General features: G+C 40.7%; 1 protein-coding gene across 1 annotated transcript in view; it reads right to left on the reverse strand.

The window, feature by feature from the left end:
- Positions 1–9,277: 9,277 nt before the first annotated feature.
- The window catches only part of STN1 (STN1 subunit of CST complex), a 36,445-nt gene continuing 21,573 nt past the window's right edge, over positions 9,278–24,149 (reverse strand). Inside the window, 6 exon segments of the mRNA XM_059821432.1 lie at positions 9,278–9,435; positions 13,567–13,639; positions 14,232–14,395; positions 21,277–21,407; positions 22,153–22,285; positions 23,578–23,739. Of these exon segments, the coding sequence (XP_059677415.1) occupies positions 9,278–9,435; positions 13,567–13,639; positions 14,232–14,395; positions 21,277–21,407; positions 22,153–22,285; positions 23,578–23,739 (821 nt within the window).

The following is a 24,149-nucleotide window of genomic DNA, read 5'->3' on the forward strand; positions in this document are numbered from 1 at the left end:
TACAGGTCTTTTGATAGGAGCGACAAGAATAGTAGAGCCTGTCTGGCATTCAAATCTCAAACTCTGAAACACAAAGCATGATGCGATCTTTTTTTCCTATTTTCTAAAAGCCAATTACATTTCATCTTCTTGGGAGATTACTGCTCTTCAAATGAAATTCACTCTGGAGATAAATAGGCCCAGCTAATGTGGTAGAAGGGAGCTGAAGAAACCAGCTGCAGTCCTGGCAGAGCAGCCCCCCGAGCACAGTAGTGTGCCCCTACCCCTCCCAGCCTCCTCACCAGAGAGTGCTGCTTTATCAACCCCGGTGTGCAATCTAGTATAATGGAAAAACCAAAATAATCATTCCCCCTGCTAGCAGTGTACTTGCTTTCCCAAAGGCATAACAGCTTTTACTTACATTATGAAAGAGCTGCTTCACCCTCTTGACTTAAATTATAGATTATCCTTTTCTTGAAGCAGCTATCTTACACTTTAACCTTTTCATGACTAACATTATTTTTCAGTCCTGTCTTACCGGAGTTGTGGATGAAGGATTTCCAACAGCAGTATGTACACTGCATGCTCTGTTTAGGGTAGTAGCAGCAAATTGCAGACTGTTTTTCATCCACGTACACCTTGTACTTTTCCATTGTTATGAAGGCTTTGTAGAGATCTGTTGACATAGTTAAAAAAAATAAAAGCAAGCCCAAACCACACTTTTATGTATTATATACATGTCAGGCTTACATTTGAGACAGCTGAAGTTTATCAAACTGATCACAGGTTTGGATATGGATTCCCCAGGTTTCTTCCTGGATGCTGTCTCTGACTTCAGTCACCCTCGCTGTTCTCAAAAGAGCACATTTTGTGACTGGCTTCTGCCTCATCCTCTGCAAGAAACCTGGCAATCCGTTATTAAAAATGCAAACTTGTTACAAGTAAAGTAAATCTAGGAAGAAGTAGTCTTTCTTCACATTTTTTTCCCATGTTACCTTTAAGTATATACATGGACACCAAGTCCTCCGTATTAACAAATTTAAAATTTTCACCAAGACCTTTTTAAACTTGAATTTCCTGTTCAGTATTTTTTCCTCATTCAACCCCTTCTGAAATCAAACAGTAATTTTATTTGGCTGCACATCCCCTAGAGAAAGTAGAAGGGTTTAACTGCCAATATCCAAACCAGAAAACATCTGACTGATGGACTGTGAATTGTAAAAATGTATCAATAAAACCTTATGAAAAGTTAGTCATGGAACTGCAGTTAGACCATAGATGAAAAAAGCACAGGCTCAACACTGTAAGGAGAAATCTGTAACATGCAACCCGTACCGCTCAGTAGTGGAGTGCATTGATTTTACTTTTTTAAATATTTTTTTTTTCAGTTACCTTCATGCAAAAGCGAAGTGGTTTTCCCAGCATAGAGACTTCCATGGGTAGACACAAACAGTATTTTTTTCCCCAGTCATTCCCAGGTTAGACTTTGTAGGGCAGTAGTGGAGATGCTTGGAAAACCAAATGCCCTATAGGATGTTTATTGCTTGGGAAAAGGGATGAGATCATCCCAAACCAGAAAATTTCTCATGGAAAGTGGAGCTATGGTTTCTCTAGCAGGGCCTGGTGTAGGTGTGCTTTTCAGCTTGGAGCAGTGGACACACCACCCACATAATTCCAGGCATTTATTTCGATCCAGGCATGTGTTACGCTATGGCCACGCAGCACCAGGGATGCAATCCTAAAGACCATTTCACTAACAGGAGTCTTTCCCAGCCACTGGTCTAGTGACTAAAGCACACAGAGACTACCTATGAGGCAAGGGCAGCTTCTCCTTCAGGACTGTTTCCATCAGTTAGTAACAGCATCTGGGTCAGTGACAATTACGTTGTCCCAAACGTTTTGATACTCAAAGGCATTTTGGTGGCCAGCTCTTACTTTAGCATCTAACTTGGAGCATCCAAGGCATTAGTCTTTTAGAAAGGACAAAATACCCTGCAGAACAGAGGAACTGTTAAAGGATAGTATAAGGAAGGCAGAGGAAGAACATATAAATATTACTGTTCTCTATATAAATTTGTCCAGCTGTTTATGATAAATGTTCTCTTATTCCATTTTTTCCTGCTCTCATTTCCTCCCCTACTTTCTAATTGCAGAAAATAAAATAATACAAGTCCTTGCTTTCATTACATACAACACCTGCTGCCTGTTCTGAAACAGATGTCTAAAGCATCATTAGGCAATTATTTCTTTAGTATTTTTCAACTGGACTAATTTAAAACATCTTTGTGCTAAATCCTCCTCTCTCAGCTTCTTCTGTATTCCTCATCCTTTCCTACGTTCAGAGTTCCAGCAAAAACTCCGCTCTGTATCAGTTTGCTCCTGTTACATTTGTCCTGGATCACATATTCACAGAAGGACAACGAGACAGGCTATAACTACTTTGAACCAGGCATTAAGTTCAAGAGATATTATTGGGGAAAAATAGACAAGGTGAGGGAAGAAAACAATAAGAGAGTGTTAGTCAGCAGTGTAGGCAGTAGTTTCGGAGGACCAGCTGGCTTGTTAAAGCTCTGTCTTTTTGTGGACATTACAGCAAAGAAGAGTTTTATGTGCACACAAGGACAACTCCTATGCTTTCAATGTGAACGACTAAAATTTTGGCAATAAGAGAAATACCCAACTCCAAGCACCTTTTTCATTTCAGTACCACCTTCGTACCTGGCCAAGAAAAGCACATGTGAGAATCAGGTAGGCCTGCAGGGCTTGCACAACTCCATTGTTGGGGAAGATGTTTCAGGGAACCGATTCCTCCCTCCTATTTCCAAGTATCACTGTAATATTTGGATGAGGTTCTCCACTCCTAGGAGGAACCATGAACTTTCCAGGTCACTAACAGACTTGGCACATGCTTCATTTAATTGCATTGGCTGTTACGCGGTGACATACATTTGCAATTTATCTTACCTTGTTCACAGCAGAGGTGGGATGACTTTCCTGCCTACTTGTTCATGGCAGGCTGAGGTGGCAAAGACCTCCAGTTCTAGCTGGTAGGGAAGGAGCATTCATTCTTCCAATCAATAACAAAAAGCAAGCTAAAACGAGCTGTAGGACATGTTGTGCCAGGTTAATTGGCACTGCACTGTTTAGTGGTTCAACACTTGCTGAAAATCGTTCCTTTAGGTTATTTCTTTCACTAGCAAATTCCTGGTTATGTTATGCTCAGGAAATCTTGTTAATCTGGGCTGGTTTCAACTTGTAAGTTAATGTGACTAGATTAGTATAGCCTCCATTGCACATTTAAAAGATATTAGTGGGAATGGGCTGGTGGCACCCCTAAAAAAATCACTCAACTTTGTACCCTGATGCAGATGCTATAACTTTACCAGACATTTAACAGTTTGATTTGCAGTTTCCCATCATGAATGTCTGCCTTGGGGTGATCTCTATGAGCAAACTTCAGGAAAAACAGTCCAGTCATTTCTTAAAAGAGCACTGCAGAGCAAGTAGGCAGCTGAAGTTACTGAAGTTACAAAACCAGGTTCCTTGGGACTGTCTCGTGTGTGGTTTCTCTGCTGTTGTATGACTGAGTTCCTTCCTTCCCCTTAATGAAGGCACTAATTTGGGCTTCCCTCTTCTATCAGTGCATCCATTTCCTAAAAATGTACAAGACTGTAACAGCTGAGGGTCCTTCACTCCTCTTAACTAGCCTACAGATTACAAAGTCACTTGGGGTGGTGGGACACAAGTTGACAAATGCCCAGACACACAGTATAATCACATCAGAGTGTAATCATACTTTCTCAGAAAAAACAGGCTAAAAGGAGGCACACTAAATAGCAGACACACAAACTGAAAGTCCACATCAACGTTACGGATCATGTCTGCAATGAGATCTGCAAGGACGTGAAAGTGGCAGGGAGAGGCAGATAGCTTCTGTCAGGGGCGTGACTTGTGCTTGCTCAGGTTTGGGCAAGACAAATGTTTTATTTTTTAATTATATTCATTTTGTACTTGGATACCTGCAAGAAAATCACCACTAGAATCTTTGAGGGTGCTACTGGGTCTTTGGGAGGGTGGGGTGGAAAAAGCATTATTTTCCTGAAATTGCAGCTCTTTACTGCCACAAACTACACAAGGAAGAAAGCTCAAGAGTGACGTGGATGATATCTGCCTCTTCTGGTGCCTAGACAAGGAGCGAAGCACAGCCTGCTAGAATCGGGAGGGCCTGTGAACAGTGCCAGGTCAGTTAGGCAAGGGGATTATACTGAAACTTTCAATTGCCAGATGCTGACAAGGATATTTGAGTTAGGAAAGGAAAAGGGAACAAAGTAGAGAGGAAGGAGGTTTGACCAGGATCTGTGGTGCAGAGATGAACGATGAGACTGTGAATGAAATAAAAGCCTGAGAAATGACAGTTAGAGGAGAGAGTGGAGAGCAGAAACAGATGAAAGAAATGAGGGGGGAAAGCCTCTGTGCCTGACAGGGCATATTGCTAGGAATGAAACCCAAGATCCCCAACTCAGCATTTCCCTGCTGCCAACAAACATCCACAAGAATGTTTCTGTAATGCTGGGGCTCCTGAAGGATGGTAACCAATTATTAAAACTATTCTTTTATCTCTGCAGCTGAACTTTTGTTTGCTCAGTAGCCTGTAGGGTTGGGGCAGGAGAGCTGGAGACTGTGCTGAAAGATGGCAGTAAAGAACATAGCACCGCACTGGCAGAAAGTTTCAAAATTCAGGTTGCCCACAGGGTCTGAACTTGCTCCCTTCCCTTTTAGGGGCAAGTATAAAGATACAAATCTTTGCTAGGCACATCTTTCCCCCACAGGATTGGCTTACTCCCAAAGTGAACCAAACAGCATGTCTTTGACAAGCAGATTTTCAGTACTTTGTCTCATAATTTTCCATGCGGCTCCATGCTTCACTGGCTGCTCATTGATGAATTCTCATTCTGAATAATGAATTAGCAACTCTGTCTATTTATGGTGTTCATCACTGGAATAACACAAGTATGGACAGATCCACAAAAGTAACAGCTTTCAGTCATGTATCCAATCTTTAAATTTTTCATTTATTACTTTGAAAGAAAAGCTTCATTTCCCAGGTAGCTTGTGTAAAATACATACCCTCATGGGTACAAATTTATAAATCAAAGATCTGAGAACATGAATACTCAGAACTCATTTATCTGGATTTCTATTTTTAAGAAGTCATTTTAAGAAGTTATAAGAGGAAACAGGTTTCCAGGAAAAATATTTGGTACAAATAAAAATAGAGATCATCATTGCCTCACAGGATCTGGAAAGCAAAAACATAAGACAGGCAAACCAATATGCATGGAAAGAGAGGCAGAGAAAGATAAAGCTATTAGTCCTGCTCCAAGGCCCACTTTTGCTAAGTCCCACTCCAGCACCTATCCATTCATCCACTCCCACAGAGTTCTTCTCTAATACCTCCCACCAATAGATCTCAAGAGTTTAATGACTAACATTAAGAAAACTGAGGCTTATGCCCTACACAGGGAGCTGTATTATCCCCAATTTATAAAAGAGGGAAACAGAGGCATGAAGCAACCTCATCTCTTCTCTCACCTAAGCAGATGGTGGGGACTGAAGCTAAAGTTGTTCCTTCATTTCCTAACGAGAAAAGCAATCACCTTACATTTTGCTAGAATAGAATATTAAGATTATTTGGTAATTTTTGTTCTCAGGCACTGCATTTTTATGGAAACATACCTTTTTAAGGTAACATAAAAATGCTGACTGCTTTTAAAAACTCCATTTTACTTACCTGGCTTTTACTGCCGTAACAGTTTCTATGGAAACTGGAACTGGCCATGAAGCAGTCCTACAACATGAATTCTCACTTGTCAGTTTTACATTGAAGTGCCACCTTCAAAGTCCTTTAATAAACCAGTAATAATTGTGTTGCCTAATGAGTTTTCAAATTAAACAAAACAAGAAAGCGCGCTTTCACTGAATGTTCCGCACAATATTTTGTAGGTGTGGTCTAAGTCTAAGAATTTTAACAGTGTGCATGATACGACTCTTGGTTAAGGGTATGATCTTTAAACAGAGAGACAGTTTATTAGCAGTAAAAGCCCTAGTGTGTGTAGTTAGACTTACATAAAGGTGACTTATACCAATATGGGTATGTCTAGACTGCTGTCACAGAAGCATACTGTAGAGATACTGAGTAAATGGGTAAATCGACCTACAGTGAACTCTGTGCTCGCACAGCCAGCTGGGGTACTTCTGTGCAGGCATATGCATACGGTATTCCCTGTAGGTACAAGAGAGGGAATGCACTCAACCAGAGTAAGTATTAGTCTGTGTTGGGTGGCTACCATGGAAAAAAATAAAGCAGGCAAGCGTAAGGCACAACTATTCTGTATAGTTATTCAGAATTAGAATCTGTGTAACTTAAATCTAGGCTCCTCCATTAGTTTTACATTAACTCTTGTAAGAACTGTAGGCTCCCTTGTGTTCATTCATATTTCCCTGAGTTAACTCAAGTGAGAAAAGTCCCTTTTTCCTGTTCTTGGGGAGCAATCTCCAACAGAATGTACCCTCAAGCACAAGAGTCCAGCATCGCCAGCAAGCACCAGCTTTAAAACTTCCAAGGACAGGTTCTTTCCAGAGTCACTTATCCATCTTTCCTGAGATGAATTCTTCCCACCTCATCTCTGACGCTTCGCAGTTGACCAGTGCTTTTAAATTGCAACAGGGGCAGAAGAGAGAGGGGAAGACACTTTGTGTCTGCATCAACCTCCAACACGCAGAAAATAGGTGGCCAGGGGGTTTAAGCAGATTTTACACACAGAAACACATCTAAAACACAGGAAGTGCAGCATCAAAGTTGGAGGCAACAGAACACATTAGATGCTGCATGTATGACTATCCAAGCTGCAAAGGACAAAGATGTAATCCTGTTTTGGCATGAATTTATTTTAAAGAGACCTTAAAGAGCAATACGATCTCCAGACTATCTTTTCCTCCAAGATTCAGCTGTGCAGTGCTCCTCCCAAAACTCATCCAGCCCACACACTTGGCTGACACCCTCAGGAGAACCAGAGTCTCTCTCTCTTCTAACCTAAGAGAGATCACCTGTCCCACTGAGCTAGTGGTGTTCTTTTAACCCTTTCCCAGCAAAATCAGATTCTGATAATATAGGACTTTTCAAGAAAATGGCCAAGTCAGTCTCTTAAATTAGATGCCATGGTCTTCCATATGGTCCAAGACATCACATACTTACCTTAAAATATCCTTAAATTCATGCCAAGTAGGCGATTTCTCCATAATCAAGCAGTAACATACAGTTAACTCCTGAAGTGAGTCTGAATTTAGGAATCAATATTCCAAACTACTTCCATAGACAGCCTTTGTTTTTAAGCATCACTTCAAACTGATCAGTAATCAGAGCAGGAATCTGAGAAGCAAATCTCCCCTGTAACCAACCAGACCTTTTTGTAGGCATAAATTAAAGTTGCAATTCCCCTCAGTACCACCTCACTCAGAATCTGGACTTCTTTCCCTGCTTTCCAGAGACGTTCAGCAGTGGGGGCGGAGGGGAAGACGACTTCTACCATTCTTTCTTAATCCTCTTCTATTTCCTTCTGCACAGGTACATCCTTTCAGCACTTATTCAGGCCCATATTAAGATCTGACTAGAAGGTACCCAACTCTAAACAGAGCAGCAACAGTAGGAGTAGGGCAGCCTGCAGGGAAACTAACTATTGAGCCCTGCAGCAAGTAGGGAATTTACAGCAAAAGAATGATTCATACAGAGTTTTCCACTATGGACAAATGCACCATCTCTTTAAGGCCAGAGTTTTCCACTGGCCTCTGAATGCAAATGCCAAATATTTTGTCATGCCTTTCTCTTAGCCTATATCTCAATGCAGCCAGAGCTTGGAACCAGGCATATAATGTAACAACAAATGAGAGACCTGGCACACATGGGGCTACTCACTGGCTTTCCTCATGCATATGGTTTATTTTTCCCTGCTATGTCAATCCTTATAGGGCTTTACCGCTACATCTGCCTCCCGGGAGTCTGCTATTTCAACTGTTACAGGGAAGGTGCAGAAGAAAGAGGAAGGATACATTCAATCCTTTCTACTCTTTTCAAGTTAAAGGTCGCACCTCCACACCATTAATTAAACAGATTAATTAAACAGACAAGCCCCTGCAGGAGCAGCCCTCTCTAAGCATAAATACTGAACAGCTCTGGGCTTTGAACTGTGTCACATAACAGAGTTCTGATTATTCCAGATAAAACCTCTTGCGCAGTAACCTTCTTTAGGCCAATGTTATTTCATCAATGTCTTGTGCTCCTCTGCAAGCACAGATATGGATAGTATTTTTCCCCAAAGGTGACAAGGAATAGAAGACACAAAAGGCAACAGGGAGCATGGAGATTACAGTGGGTCTTTCTAGCTTTCATATTTTCTGTTCCAAAATATCTGATTTATGGTTTACCATCTACTATGTAGGAAGAAATTTAAAAATAAACATCAAAACGGTGTCTAATTTTGACAATTCTGCTCTGAACAGAATCCACAACAACACGCATCAGTAGCGCACACGGTAGGCAGGGGAATCCAGACATCCTTGACAAGCAGTGGGCAAGGTTGCAGGATGGGGAAGGAATGCAGGACCCCATTCCTGAATATTAATTTTCAGAGAAAGGTGAGGACTGCTTTAGTAGTGGGAAAGCTGTGCACATTCAGGAACACAGACATGGGTACACCAACACTGCCAGGAAGGACAGGCAAATCTTTTGATTGTTTGCTTGCATATCCTTTCTCTAGGTATTATGAAGTATACATAAAAAGAAAGATCCACAGCTATTACCATATGGAAAGATCACAAGATCAGTCTTTAAGCCAGAAAAACAAGTCCTGACATGACCACTGCTGTAAACAGCGCTCTTTAGCAGTGACTTTTCTTTAGGGCTCACTGGATGTAAATGTGAGGATGGCCATACCACATTTTACTGCAGGGAAAGAAGAGCCCAACTTCTTTTCCAGCTCCCCTGCTGTATTAGGATGTCCAGAATCAGTTTGATACAACTTCCACTAGGAACAGCAAGGAAGTCAGCAAGAATATTAAAATGAGTGTTTGGACAACTTCTCTGGAGCTGAACAAAAACAGCATTTGGAGAATCAGAATGCTCTTCCCCCCCCCCCCATCTAGATCAGAGCAGATAATAACAGCTTTTCAGGGTCACTCAACCTCTCCTTCTTCCCTCCTTTATCCTGAATGGACCAGAACAAATGTATCTTATCTTCTCTCTTTAAAATGTCATATAATATCCTTCCATAGTGCTGACAACATCACTGTTACTCTCCAGCAGTTCCAAGACACGGTGCATCACCACTTCAGCCAGAGAGGGGTTGTAGCTCTGCCGAACACAACTCAAGACATGAAGGAAATGGCAGCCTTTTTCAACATCTGCAGAAAAAAGGAAAATGCAGCCAGGCATGGAAGAAAGAATTCAGTCTAACTCTCTCTTTTTAACTATGATAATCCAGATTAGTCATGAAAAAACCCACAGATGTCAGAGAGGAAGAATGCCCTAGGTACTAAAGCAGAGATGCATGTATTCAGAGGGAAGAGATCCAGTCTGTGCCTACGGTTCTCCAATTATCAACTGTTCCCACTGACCTTTCTGGGAAGTGTCAGGGCTGTAACACTAGTAATGAAGGTGAAAGATAATAAGTCTTGCAAACTCTAATATACCGGGCTCACTCAGTACAACCTGGTGATGAAGTTAATAACTTAAGGGTACCTCCACTGTCCACCTATGCAAGCCATCCAGTTTCTGCAACTGCAGAAGAAACCAAATGAAAATCCTTTTGCTCATACCCAACTTCAGCAACGTCTAGAACAGAAGGAAGGTCCATGGCCAGGACCTGTAACTGCTTGCCCAATGCTGGCATCTTGTGGAAAAACTGCTACAGTGCAATTTTCATTCACCTAGCAATGCAATCCCATTCCCACAATTCAGACTACTCAGACAATTATGAGAGTAGAAAGTCACAGAACTTCAGTACCAAAATTTATTTTCTTTTATCCTCTTTTAAGATGAATGAACCCTGAAAATGTACAAGAGAACAGAAATGTAAAATAATCCCCTTTCCTAGAGGGCAAGCCAGCGACAAAGGTCCTTAATGGCTGCAGTATTGCATGCAGCTACTGTGTGCCTGGTGGAGCCATCATTTGAAGCTCAGCTGTCCTACTCAATATTTCACCCAACAGACCCTGCAAACCCACTAATCATCAGTGCTGCAGGCCCTCAGTCTCCCCAAGTACTGAACTTCACCACAAATTTCTTTCTCCTCCATGGCTAACAATGTAAAACTAGCATAAATGAGACACATCAGCACAAACGACTTTCCTCCTCCTCAGCCCTCAGCTCACATGATGTCAGGTGAGTTTGATAAGGGTACTGAGAAATTTCCATGGGCCAGAGAGATCCCTGTATTTTTTTTGTTGCTGCCTTAGGTTTTATTTTTGCCAATCTCTACTCTAGAATCAGCTGAGCCCCAGAACTGCCTTAGAAGCTGCCGAGAAAAGTCACTGGTAGACAGAAGGCAATGCTGAGTACTGGTAAATAAACAGTTCAGCCTATTAGGCTGAAATTCAGGCACAGATATTTCTTTAGAAGTCAGTGAGCCAGTGTGATGAAAGACCTTTGTGGCTGGTAGCCAAAAATGCATCCACCCTAGGACGCATAAGTGCAGAGAACAAAATAATGCCTTTACCTGGTAATAGTGACTGTTGTTGCAAACAAAGTGGGTAGCTGCATTTTGCATTAGTCATAGGTTTGCTATAAGAAGGTCAAAGTGCCCATCCCTGATCTACAGTAACTTAGCTTAAGTCTCGATGAATTAGATTAGTGACTCAAGTGTTACCCAACAGTACAGTACATACTTTCCTCCTAGACGCTGGTAGAAAATGGCATTTTTGGGGTAGCTGCAGGTGTGTACAATCATTAAGTAACACAGAAACACTCCTAGTGTACCGCGCAAACTTTGAGGGAATACACTCTTTGCAGCAGAGTGATGCTGTCCCTCTTTCATTGACATACTGGGTTCTAGCTTTTGTCCACCAGCTGAGGTAAGCCAGGCTTTGATTAACTGTCTTGCTGACTACTAATATCAGAGAGGACAGAGTTACAGGATAACTACCATTTGCCCACTGTGGACATCTCACACAGGGTCCATTTTGACATACTAAATTTAACTTCAAGAGGTTCTGTTTTCTTCCTCTCTACTATTAGCCTCATCTAAGCCTAAAACCAGACCAAATGTGTCAAAGAAAAAAAGAGAGAAACAAATCTGGACTAAGTCTACCATTTTGCAGTTCAGTCTGGAGTCAAAATGTACTGTCATCATCTTCTGGCTGTCTTAAGCCCCTAGATAGACCCACAGTGGCCTCGCATGAAGGCATTTAAGGTCAGGCTGTTTAGAATTACAGTTGGAGCCAAGGACTAGGATTGTCATGTAGGGTTTGTGGAGCTCTGACTAGGCATGCTGAGGATTTTTTTTATTTGTAAAATAGTTCCAGGGAGCTGGGTTGGGCCTGAGAATGTGTCACAACTAAAGCAATGGGGTGAGGCATTGCCTTGAAAACTGGCAGAGAAGTAACTCATTGGAGAAAAGAGTTTGGTTTATCATAAATCAATCATTCTGTCATGGAAGATTAATATAACTCTTGAAGGAAAATGGGTAGGAATTTCTTGCAACAAACAAGCAAAAGCCCTTGAGGTATTACCATGTTCTTATTTTCTCACTGGAAGCCTGCTGACTAGTCAAGGTGGAGCGGATGGCTAAGACTGCCATCCCACCAGCAGAGGGGGTCCGACAGTTACATTGAGCTCTGCGTTCTTCCATCATTCAGTGACAATAAAATACCCGCAGTACCCTGATGGTTTTGACTGAAGCTTCTTGGCTTTCCTTCTCAAAATCTTCTATTACCAGTGACCAGGGCATTGAAAGGCCTCTTCTGAAAACTAGCAGAGAAAGAGACACTGACCTGGAAATTGTCCTCTTTACAACAGGAAACTAAGTAGGTGGAAAGCTTCAAGGAGAATGAGAGGCTAACAGAACAGTTGCTATTTTTAACCTGCTCAGTATGGAAAACATGGCTTTGAGGACTCAGGACTCTTCAAAGTCTTTTTTGTGACTGATCTAACATGTTTCTCTCTATTGTTGACCCCTCCTGACTGGGAGAAAGAACTTCCCAACCTCTCATGGAGCACTGAGAGTACTTTACCAGTGTGATAAAACAAGAGGGGAGTTAAACACCAGGCAGTTGCTCAGTGCCCTGTGTCAACCCTATACAGGTTCTGTTCTTTGTAGTGGCACAATTATTAACAAAAAAACCCAGGCTCCTGGGAGAACTAGCTGATGTATAAAATGGGCAGAAGAATGACTTGACTCTTACAGAGAAGATGTTTGTATTTGTTAATTGGATAAAAGACAATAAAACAGTGTGATTAGTAACTTGTTGCACTGAAACAGCTTCAGGCCAATAAGCCCATTTCACCTGCATGCCTAATAACATCTACTCCCTCCATCACCCAAAGATACAGAACTTTTACCTCCACCTACAAACCTTGTCTACAATTGTACCACTGCTTAAGGTAGCCAGTTGAAAACTCAAAAATAATACCACTTCACTTAGCCTTTTTCCACTGCAGGATAACCATCATATACCAGGTCCTACAAGCACTATTATAGTTACGATAGTATAAGGGTACGAGTGATTTAAGATTATATGCCTTATGTTCTAGTCAGTCATTTATTCTGTACTAAAGTGCATTCTACCCTAGAAATAGCTGCACTCCAGCAGCAAGTGATCCGTGCTGACACATTCTGCCCAATGAATTGAAAGAAACTCTGTAGCAATGTACTTGTGTAATTAGCAGACATTCAAGTCAAGCACAAGCTATCACCATAGCAATAAGACACAATAGGCTTGAGGGACAAGGATAGTTCAGAAGCTATGAGGTACATTATCTGAAAAGAAGTGGATTTTGTTAGACTGAAATCCCTACCTACAAAGAACAACCACCTGAGCTCTACCTGAGCTTAAAATCTACAGAAAATATCTTACTGACTTACAGTAAGTTTTATTGTTGACTTAATGGAGGAAGGGATTTCACCTTTCTATATGGTCACTTTTGTGTCAACTCCCCTGTAGAAACTGAACTAACAAGATTTGCTACTTATCCAGAGTGCAAAGCAACAGCTGCTAATTGCTGACCTAACTTCATAACATCTGGTTCCTCCCAAAAATCTAAGTATTCTCAAAAGATACAGATTTAAGATAATGGCTGGTTATTTCAGATCTGAGATGTTTGCTTCCTGCTGGGCACACCTGCTCTTTCTCTCTCCATGCTCACAGGAAGCTGCTCTTGCACTCCTGCTTTTAGCTATACTGATTAGCTACACCAGCAACTTAGCTCTGAGTTCAAGGGTAAGGACAAGAAGCATATCTAATCCAGCAGCAGGAGGAGATATTGTCATTAATATATCAGCACCAGCTCATCAGAGCCCTGATCACACTGCTACTTACGCCTGGGTTTTCGACAGTCTTCTTTAATCACATCAAGGGTCACTTTAAACAGCTCCTTATCATGGTCAGTCACCTGGAGAAAACAGAAGAAACTGGCAATTTATAGCAGTCTATTCCACAGTAAACGGCATGACTGTTGAAAAGCAATCCAAGGTCATGATGTATTCTAAACTAACACTGTCATAACTACAGTCTGCATTATATACTGCCTCTGAGATTAATAATCAATGTTAAATCTTCAGTTATTATTTTTAGTACTATTAGCAGCATGCATGAGTTAGGTGAAGAGCATGATATACCAGAATTCAACCCAAAGGAGGGCGACCGACTCAGTAGAACACGAAGTTTCAACCCACTTCGATAGAGAGAACTGTCCCAGGCTTCAGTGTGCTCAGCCGCATCAGCACACAGTTTGGCAACCCAGTGAACACAGACTGCGCTTGGAACAGCAGCAGTGCTTAAGTCTGGTGCTGAGTTACAAAAAGAACAACTCAGTGGGTGATACAGAGGTAAAAGCAACAGTGAAGTAAGCTGCAGATAAGACTTTTCACTAAACAGACAGCACTTGGATGTCCAGCTTCTCTTTCTGAAACATTTCTACTATTTCTACTGACTATGAAAGTCATACCCCCAAACTTGTTTGCAACCACAGCTCAGTTCCTTACATGGTATAAGTCCTTGGAGCTACTAGGTTTCTGGAAAACCACCCCTTTTTCTTGTAGCATCCTTATTGCTTCCTTAAAAACACCGTGAATCCTTTTGGAACTGGAGTCACTTTTTGACTTCACCTGGATGGGAAGAAAGGAATGAAGGAGATGGTGAAAAAAATCTCAGCTCAACTTAAGTTACCAGCAAAAGCTCCGGATACTTTCAAGAGCTAGAGGACTTCAGGTGATTTTGTTACACATTTTTCTTCATTTAGTAATTCACAAATCATACCTGTTATGTATGAACTAACCAACATCCCTAAGCTTTAAAAAATACCAAACCAAACAAACACCAGAAGCTTGTGCTATTCTTAAGGAACCAAATCTCCTAACTGCCTTCTTTGTATTTAGCAGCTATTTGATTATGTACTGAGAACTCTCTTTCAAAATAGGCTTGTGATGCTCGCAGAGCATTCGACTGTTTAGCTAATCAAGCTTTGCTCATATTCAGAGTTTTTCTGGTAATAAGAGTAGGAAGACAGAGAGATCAGTGCTTTGTAAGGTGATATTCAGGAAGAGTCCAAGTGCTGGGGATTGGATACCCATCTCCTGATTTGAAACTGAGTCAGCATCCAAGGAAAAGGAAGAAACTGGCAAGAATAGTATTTGTTTCTTGTCCCCTTAGTTTTCAAATTTTTTACACACATTCTGGTCATGCTCTCAAGAGTTTCTCCGCAGCCTAATGAAAGGAAAGGATAAAGAGCATGCAAGAAATTAAGACAGATATATGAGATAAGGGAACAAAGGATTCAGTTTTGAAGGCAGGTAGGAAACAAGTCTCTTATGAAAGGAGAACAATGTGTCCGGAAGTCCATAACTGAGGAGGTTATTTAGAACAAAGGGTTCTGTGTTTGGGACACATCTAACAGAGTAGGGAGGAAGAAAGTGGAAAAAAAAATAAAATCAGGGAAAAGCAGGATTTATTTGGAAGTAGAGCAGAGCTAAAGACAGTGGAATGATAGCTAGGGAAGTGGAAGGAAGTAAAGAATCAGTTGTGGAGAACAGAAAGTATGAGTAGATAAGAGCATGACCACGACTTACTCTTCTCCATCTCTATCTGTCCTACTATGTCCTTCAACCTCCCATTTATCTACACAGACTGCTTCAATTCCCCAATTGTTGTTTCCTCATCTGTTGGGAGCACACTGTGCTCCCTGTGGTTTTCTTTGAGAACAGAGCTAAACTGCTTCCCACAAACCAACACGCGATAACTAGAACCACACCAGAGCAACCAAAGCAAGATTTGCCAAACCATTTCTTCAGCTATCACTGTAAATGCTCCCATCCTGTCCTGAACAAAAGTATCAGACTTCACATATCCTATTTCACTCACCAGATGCACTCACGGAAGCCTTGGGAGTAAAACAGGCAACAACCACGTACTGGAATGAATTCACACAAATAAGTGAAACAGACACCACATTAGCAATGGAAGAATATCTTTTCACAAAACGTTCATTCGATCCATTTGCAAGTCTCAAGTGAAACTCCGACTGCTTTAAGCCTGGAAGCTGATGTGCGTAACTGGGAATAGTTCAGAGATCCAATAGGAATATTAGCGTTAGCACGCATCACAGGTTTCTCCATCCCCTTCCTCCAGCTAATCCTCAATATTTCAACAGGCCATAATCACATCTCTCTCTCTCTGTCCCCCAAAAGCTAACTATCTTTTCCTCTCAAATTGACATTCAAAACCAATTGCCTAATAGTTCAAGATAATTAACATAGAACAATGGTTATTATTCTCACTTCAGTTTTCTCCTTCTGTTCCAGACTGAAGGGCTTCAGTGCTGAACAGCCTGTCCCCCTGTCCACCACTGCTTCTAACTACAAACTTGACCATACATTTGGACACCATTCCAGTCACAGCATTAATACCACTATCATATTTCTCTTCATAGGGCTTCTTCTGATGAACTGAAGAAACAAACATAAAACGTAGCAGGAAGGGTTAAGTGAAGAGTGAACATTTTCTCATGGAAAAGCACATTCTCATAGCCATATGTAAAATGAAGAGACTTTGCCTCTCACTCAAAGGCAGTAACAAATCCTCAACAATCTAGGAAACTGCTAGCAAAGCAACCACCTCAAGACTCTGATCAATTTTTAATGTGAAAGCAAACATTTGGGGAGAAAAAAAGATAAAAGTATCTCCAAAGAAGCACAATAATTATTCAGTTTGGTTTAACACTGTGATCCCGTCAGAAAAGGGAGATAATTAATAACAGACTCTGTATGAACTGACACACAGCTCAGCCTGCATGGATACTGAAACAGAATCACTAAGAATGCAAGTCAAGGGATTGACAGAACGAAGGCAGAGAGGCAGGCTTGGGAGAGAGAAAATAAGTGAGCAGCTGCTACATATCAGCACCCTTTCATACATGCTGCAGAGTCCAAGGGAAAGGGCTCCATGGCAGGACTATTCCCAAAGAACAAATGAGGACTCCTACCCTCTTCAGGGGCTTTAATATTATCCTGAAATGACAGGAAAAGTTTGGGGTTTTTTTCCTAGTGTGCTCTAGAACATGCTTCCTCCTCTTCATCCCTCCAAGTAAAGCAACAATTGAGTTTCTTTGTTAGCACGATCTAAAATTACTTAATCTGTTCTTTCGGTCCACCCAAAATATCTCCAGCATCTCATCCTGCAAATTGATAAGTCAGTAGTACTTCTTCCCAATACCTTATCACTTTCTTTTATGCCAAACCAGGCCCTCATTTCCTCTGGACTTGGATTCCCCCTCAGAGCCAACATACACCTAAGCTTGTGATTTAGTCTACTGAGCAGAAATCTACGAAAGACTGAACATGGCGCTATACACAGAGAGAAGAAATCTACGACTATGAAATCCTATGTGATTTCACATGCCTGCTTTTATTTCAGGAGGAGATTGAAAAATGCTTGCATTTCAACAGTTATAAAGATGTATTGTAGCTGTTAATGTAGTTCCTTCTTAGTCACAGCTTATTAGCCATCACTTTACTTTTTCAAAGCTTTTCATCTGAGAAATGCAGATATTAAGTAGTTTAACTGCTGATCCAAAGCACCAGCAAGATTTCAATCTGGATTTTGAATTTATCTTTCACAGTGTTCACACCTCATTTTGCAAAAAGTGCCCCCCTTTGGCATGTCTTAGTTTCAGGGTGCACAATTTCAAGCTCCACGAATTGCTGACAGCAGGGGCTCCCCCGTCTCCCAGATCAGGTCCTTTTCAAATAAATGAAGCTGTACATCCAAGCACAGGTGCATCCAAAAATCACTTCTGCAAAACATGTTTTCGCCCCCCGCCTCAGAGAGAGAAGCAGCTATTAGATAACAATTTTACCATCACTACCCTCCCTCCCAAGACCAGCCAAAGACTCCGTAGCAAAGCCAACAGAAGAATCCATGTCTCCAGAATTAAGTTGGTATTTTAATCAATATATTCCATCCGATGGGTCTTATATGGCTTAGTGGGCTAGTGCTATGCAACCAGTTATTCTCAGATCTTTAAAACAAGACAAACTCTCTGTACAATCAATAATAGGTCAAAGAATGAAGTAGTACAGGAATTAGTCAGTCTGTTCAAAATGCTGAAAGTATGTAACCTTTGGCTCATTATGAATCACAACACACCCTGATGGTGTTAAAGCTTCCTGGTATAACCACACACGTGATTCTACTCATGGAATTGCCCTTTGCAATTCCTCATGCAATGTTTAATCCTTGGCTTAGACAGGTGACAATTTTAGTAATAGTGATTCTGGACATGTCAGTCCTGAAGTCCTATAATAAGCTTTGCAATATACATATTTAAAGTAGCAGTGAAGGTTCCGCAAGAGGCAAGAAGACAAGCACGTAGCATCAAGATTGTATAATGCACTATGTTATACCTACAGTGCAATGTACAGGGTATCTACAATAAGTATGAACAACACTGTAAAACTCCCTGCTTTAACTACTTGTCATTGCTGACCTTGAGATAATATTCAAATCAAGAGAAGTACAAACAGCAGAGTCTGGAAAGCACAACCCAGGTTATATGTCCAAGCTAGTGACATACACAAACTGGAACGGTAATACTAAAATAGCACACTCTATAGCTTATGCATGGATGAAGTGCATAAAAATGGTTAATCAAGGTTACAAGTCCTATTTGATCCATCCAGTTTCTCAGCTGGATTAAGTTCACATGTAGTTTTCTTTTAAAAAAAAAAGGAACCAAAGGCTTGTCCGTTTGCCAAACATAATTGCCTAAGTCCAGCAAGTACACTCTTTAGGTTCTCTATGCACAAGATTACTTCTGTTTTTCGCTTGTAGTCTTCCTTGCGGTACCCACCCCTCCAGTCTCAAAAGTCATTTGTTTTAAAGTGTAAGGAAAAGGCTACAGCTTCAGGATAGAGGGGACACTGGTTATGTGAAATAAAGATCCACTTGTTTTAAAAATCGTAACACATTTGTTAATTTTGAATTATTTTTAAAAAACCCAAGCCTTCTAATTCTCTTATCCATCCTCCATAGACTATAAAATTAAATGTTCCTTAGTATATGTCTGAACAGAGGACATGATTTGAGTTCTGCCATGAGCATCTACTAGACAGAAATTTATTCCGGAGAGCCGGAAGACTGCACTGCTGGGGAGCCATTAGGACTGGAACTAGGTATTGCAGGACATGTATGGAATGTGGACAGGGCTCAGGTACAGCAGTGCTGAAAAGGAACAGAGAGATGCTGCCTACCTCAAGCTATCCCAGCTACCTCCTTCCACCTTCACCCCCTGCTCCGCTCCACTGCCAGTGACTCCATAGCAGCTCACCACCGCCCTAGAGAAAATATTCCACAGGGAGATACCCTCCCACTATGATGAACACTGTGCAAGTACTTTAAAAGTTGGGAAAGAGATGAAGAGGGTGCACAACATCTCCTAGGATCACAGGGAAAGGAAGAGAGAGGCAAGAAGAGAGTTTAACAGCAACTGTGCTCTAGAACACTGAATAAAGTTATACATCCAAATAACTCATCCTTTCACATGCAGAAAAAGTGCAAGAAGTGAACAAGTGCGTATATTGCAGTGTGGCCTGATTAATTTGTCTAGCTCCTGCCTTGCCAAATAGGCATGAAATAACATCATTCCACACTAGCAGCACTCCTTATCCATTTGGTTTGAGGGAGATGCAAAACAGAAGACTACAGAGGGGAAAAGAAAGAAAGAGTGACAGAAGTCAGACTTATCACACTTTTTGTGGATCAAACTGAGTACTTGACTCTGCCAATTATAAGAAGTGACACTTTCAAGAGACAGAGCAGAGGAACAATAAAATGCATTTCCAGAGCATTACTAGGCACTCCTCTTAAGGCATTCAGGTCACTTGACAACTGCAGGTTCTTTCTTATGCAAAGAGATATAAGCCTCTTTGCAAGGAATTAATACCAAAGGGCAATAAGGAGAACTGCAATTTCTAAATAAGCATCTGTGTGCCCAAATTCCTGGGACATATACTCACACCCTTGCATCAGGGTCAGGAGCAACTATTAATTATTATGATAGCTCCTCATGACTGCTAGCAATGCTGATGCTATATTGTTTTTGTTTGCTTGTTTTTTGTTTGTTTTGTGCCATACTACGTTTGCTCTGCACTAGCTCCTAGTTTAAATGGCTTTGCAAGTTATTCATCTTGATCTTTCTACAAATGCTGAAATTTCAAAAGATGGAAGTTTCCAGTATTAGTCACAATGACCACTACTTCCTTTAACGTAAAGTGTTTGGGAACTTTTAATACTGTTCCAGCTAGTTTAGAAAAATACCCTGTCCCATGTTGGATATTCTAGTATCAAACTTTTCTGTCAAAAATGTGAGTAGCTCCTGTTATTGTTTCTATCCATGCTTGCTTTAAACAAAAATGCCTTTAATAAAAATAAAAGAAACAGCTATCATGAAGCAGCTATCAGAAGCAGTTCAACAAGGCCAACAAGAATAGAGCTTTTCATTATTATTCAGCCTCATCTAAAACGGACTGGGTTTTGGGTTTGGTTTTTTTTTTTTTAAGAATTAAACAAACATCAGATGTTAACATAACATAGCACTTAACTTTACAGTGCATATCAGAATCAGGCGGTAAAAATGACTGCCATGGATTTATTTCTCTACAGAAAACCAAAAAGTAAACAAGTGAGTCACAACGCTCTAGTTTAATAGTTTCAGTTGCCATTGGTAACATGATAAAAGCCATAACTCTGTTACTTCTGCAGAAGTTTACCACTTCGTATCAGTTGAGAATCTGCTCTGTAATTTATCCAAATAACTCAGAGTAACACAAAGCCATTTTACAAAATGTTTTTTGTTCTATTTCCCATTCCATAGTTGGTCAACAGCATACTATCTCACTGGATTTTCTTAACAGTTTGGTTACGTGCAATTGCATGTGAACTGATTTCAATTAAATCCCACCTTCTGATCCTTTCAATCATGGCCTTTCACTACTAGGAATTTCCAACAAGAGAAACATGTAACAGAGAGCACTGTTCATCCACTCATAATCTCCTTTTGAAAGCTACATCTATATTAATATATTGAGCTTCAAATGAGAAACAAGACAAAGATTTTGTGCTTCCTTCTCCTGATCAAATTCAGGATCTCAAACATCTGCCCCAAACAACTCAAGCACCTTAAAGGGATCTCCTTTTCTGATACTGCCACTATTTACAGATCTAGGTAAGATAGTGCCTGTTGCAGACTGTAAGATTACTCAGCCCTAATACACAATTACCCTTAAGAACAGAAATTTCTGATATGGCTTTCTTCAGTCTACTTTTATACATCTCAAGTGACAATGTTTCCTCAAACCTTGCAAATAATTCATGCATAAAGCTAAAACACTTGTGGTTTTTGAATTCTCTGAAGGCACCAGACTCTTATCTGGTTGTTTATGCTTAAAAAACTACATGGTATTATCTCCCCCACTAAAAACTTGAAACTGTTACATTCACTCACCTCCTGACAGATGGGACTGGGTAGATGCCCACCAGCCAGTGACACCAGGGTATCGATTGTTTCCAACTCCTGTTGGTAAAAGGTCTGAATTTTGTTTTCTAATAGAAAGCCTTTCACTTTCTCATGCAGCATACTGATTGAGAAATTCTGACCCTCCAGGCCACTACAAGGATACAGAGAACATGTAAAAAGGCAAGAAATACACTACTAATATTTTTTTAGAGTGATTACCTAAAGTTAGCCTGCTAGACTGGTTTAAAAGGTCAAAAGGTATTTTACTGTCCTTAAAGAATCTGAATTTAAACCCATCATTATAAAACAGACCATTTTTATATATGCAATAAACATCCAACTGTTCCTCTTCAATCATTTGCTGTAGCAGTGTTGTTATTTTAAGATCTGCAATCTCTGAAACCACACTACCTGCATCAGACCTGCCAATAAGCATCCAGCTACCCTTAAACTGAATGCAGGAATGAGTGTTTGACTCAGTTTACTGAGGTTATGTATTTGTGATTTGACAATGACACAGCCAGCAGAAGTTGAGAGCATTCCAATGGAATGGCTCCTTATCCTTACACATAAAACAAAATCAGGCAAGGACACTGCTCCATCTAATCTATTGACCTTACACCCAAATCTTGCTCAAAACCCCAGCTTTTTTTTCTAGATTCAAGAGGTCTGTACACAGTATTTTACTACCTTCCTAATATTCACTTTGGTTCAGCATTATATGTCTTTGGACAGGTATCTCATCTATATAGATCATCAATTATTTGGGAGAAAAGCAGGCTGCTACTGTATGTTTGTGCAGAGTCTAAATCACAGTCAGGCCCTGTTCTATCTTTCTCCACAGTTATTACAATAACAAATAAGCAATAAGAAAATCCCACGCTTTGCCTCAAGACCAGCCTGGATACTGCATTTACCTCTGTCCCTGCTCGGGGCCTTGGAAAGGTTTATCGTAAACTTCTCTATAGAGACAGGGGAGCTCCAGCATTCTTGAAATCTGAACATCACACACAGGATCATCCACTTTATCTGGAGCGGCAAAAAGAACACACAACTATGTACTTGGCCAGGACTGCCATACCAATCTTTTAAGCAAGTATACCTGAGGCAGCACAACAGAGCTTCACATGCCAATATTAAATTGGCAAATTTTGTTCGCTGTTGTTCTTACAAAAACAAAACCACGAAAGCCACCCCTGCTTTTACAGTTTACAAGGAGGTACATGACCTGTTGTGGTGCATTGCAGATTTTGCTTTTGTCTGACAACTTACTTAACCAGAATTTATGATATCTATTTTACCTTTCAGCAGTCTTTATCCATTAGATAAAGTTAACACACAGTAAGAAGCTTTATTTTGGCCAAAGCAAAAGCAATTTAAATGCTATTTGAATTGCGTTGGCTCTCCTTTAATGAAACAATATTATTACCAGCCCTTGAATAGGTTATATATTCATAAATTTTCTGTCTGGAAAGGAAGGTTGAATTCCCTCTCAGATTGTAGCTAGAGCTGAAAAATCTAGACTTTTTATCTGAGTTACACAGAGTTTTTAAATGACTCCTTTGGTGCGGGGAAGCCCATCTTTTCAGTATTGTCTCCAAAAAATTTCACTGGGGAAAACCAACTCCTCCATGTCTGCACTATTGTGGAAGAGAGAAATTGTTATGTAACTGGAAGCTCCTAGGGTGTAAACAGTGGACTGCAGAACCCTGCTGCCCAAAGAGCTGTCAGATACAGCGGCAGCACCTGCATGCAGATCTGTGCCCAAGTGACTGAAGATGAGGAACACTTCTCAGTCACTCTGCAGAGCCAGAGAGTTTAGGAGAACCTGGGTTTCTGTGGTACAATGTGTCCATACGGTGCTGTCTGCCCATGAAATAGATTATACAGGCTGCGATAAGCAGCAACCGTTTCTCCAAAGCAGCTAATGCTCTTGATGGAAGTGTGACATAAAAGGCCACCAACTCCGTTCCCATGGGCTTTGGCTGTTCTACTTCAACACAAATAAATCTGAAGAGCAAGTCACTCTCACAGATACCCAACCACAGTATCTGCATAGCATTCTTGTATGCATGCTAGTCATCTTTTATAGATTTTCCAGAAATGCCTCATTTACAGGCAATCTAATCCCACACATTAAGGAGTGTGTTTTCTGACCTTACACTGCTAAAACTGAAATAAGACACACAGATTAAAATCTCTTTAGAAAAATGAGATGCCAGAAAATAAAGTGGAAATTATTCAATGAATTACACGCAGCTTAGATCTTCTCACAAATTCAAACAACTAAGTTTCGTATATCACAGATCCATAACACTCACAAAAACATGAAGCTTGAATTTCTCTTTGTTGCCTGTAGGTTCGGATGTGACCTCTCACCCTGACAACATCCCCAATCTCCAGCTTGGTTTTCTGGGTCACCATTTCTTGGAGTTTCTTCATCTGCTCAAGCACAGTAAGACTGCTGGGTGTGCTTGGATGACCTGTAAGAAGTGGGGGGAAAGCAGATCAGTCATTAAGGCCAAGAGGACTGTCCTTTTGCATTCATCCAAACACCTAAGCATCACAGGAATCACATTGCTAAAGAAAAGGGTAAGGTCCCAGACACCATGTGTCCTGGGTAGCAAAACTTTTGGATGACAAAGTTAGTTTACAGCATTATATTTATTTAAATATAGTTCACCTGGGGAAAGTGTAAAACGGAGGAGATACTGATTTACGACTGAAAATGTCATAGATGGTTGCAAAATTGAAACATTAATTTGAAATGTGTTTTGTCATTTTTTGATTTTTGTCATGCTAAGATGGATGAGAGAGGAAAAGAAAGGTCAGCTGAACTTTTTACATAAAAGAAGAATGAGTCTTCTCAGGTGGGGCCAAAGTATACATGTGA

This window comes from Gavia stellata, chromosome 9 (assembly GCF_030936135.1).
Source record: "Gavia stellata isolate bGavSte3 chromosome 9, bGavSte3.hap2, whole genome shotgun sequence".
In the NCBI taxonomy this organism is placed as follows: Eukaryota; Metazoa; Chordata; class Aves; order Gaviiformes; family Gaviidae; genus Gavia; species Gavia stellata.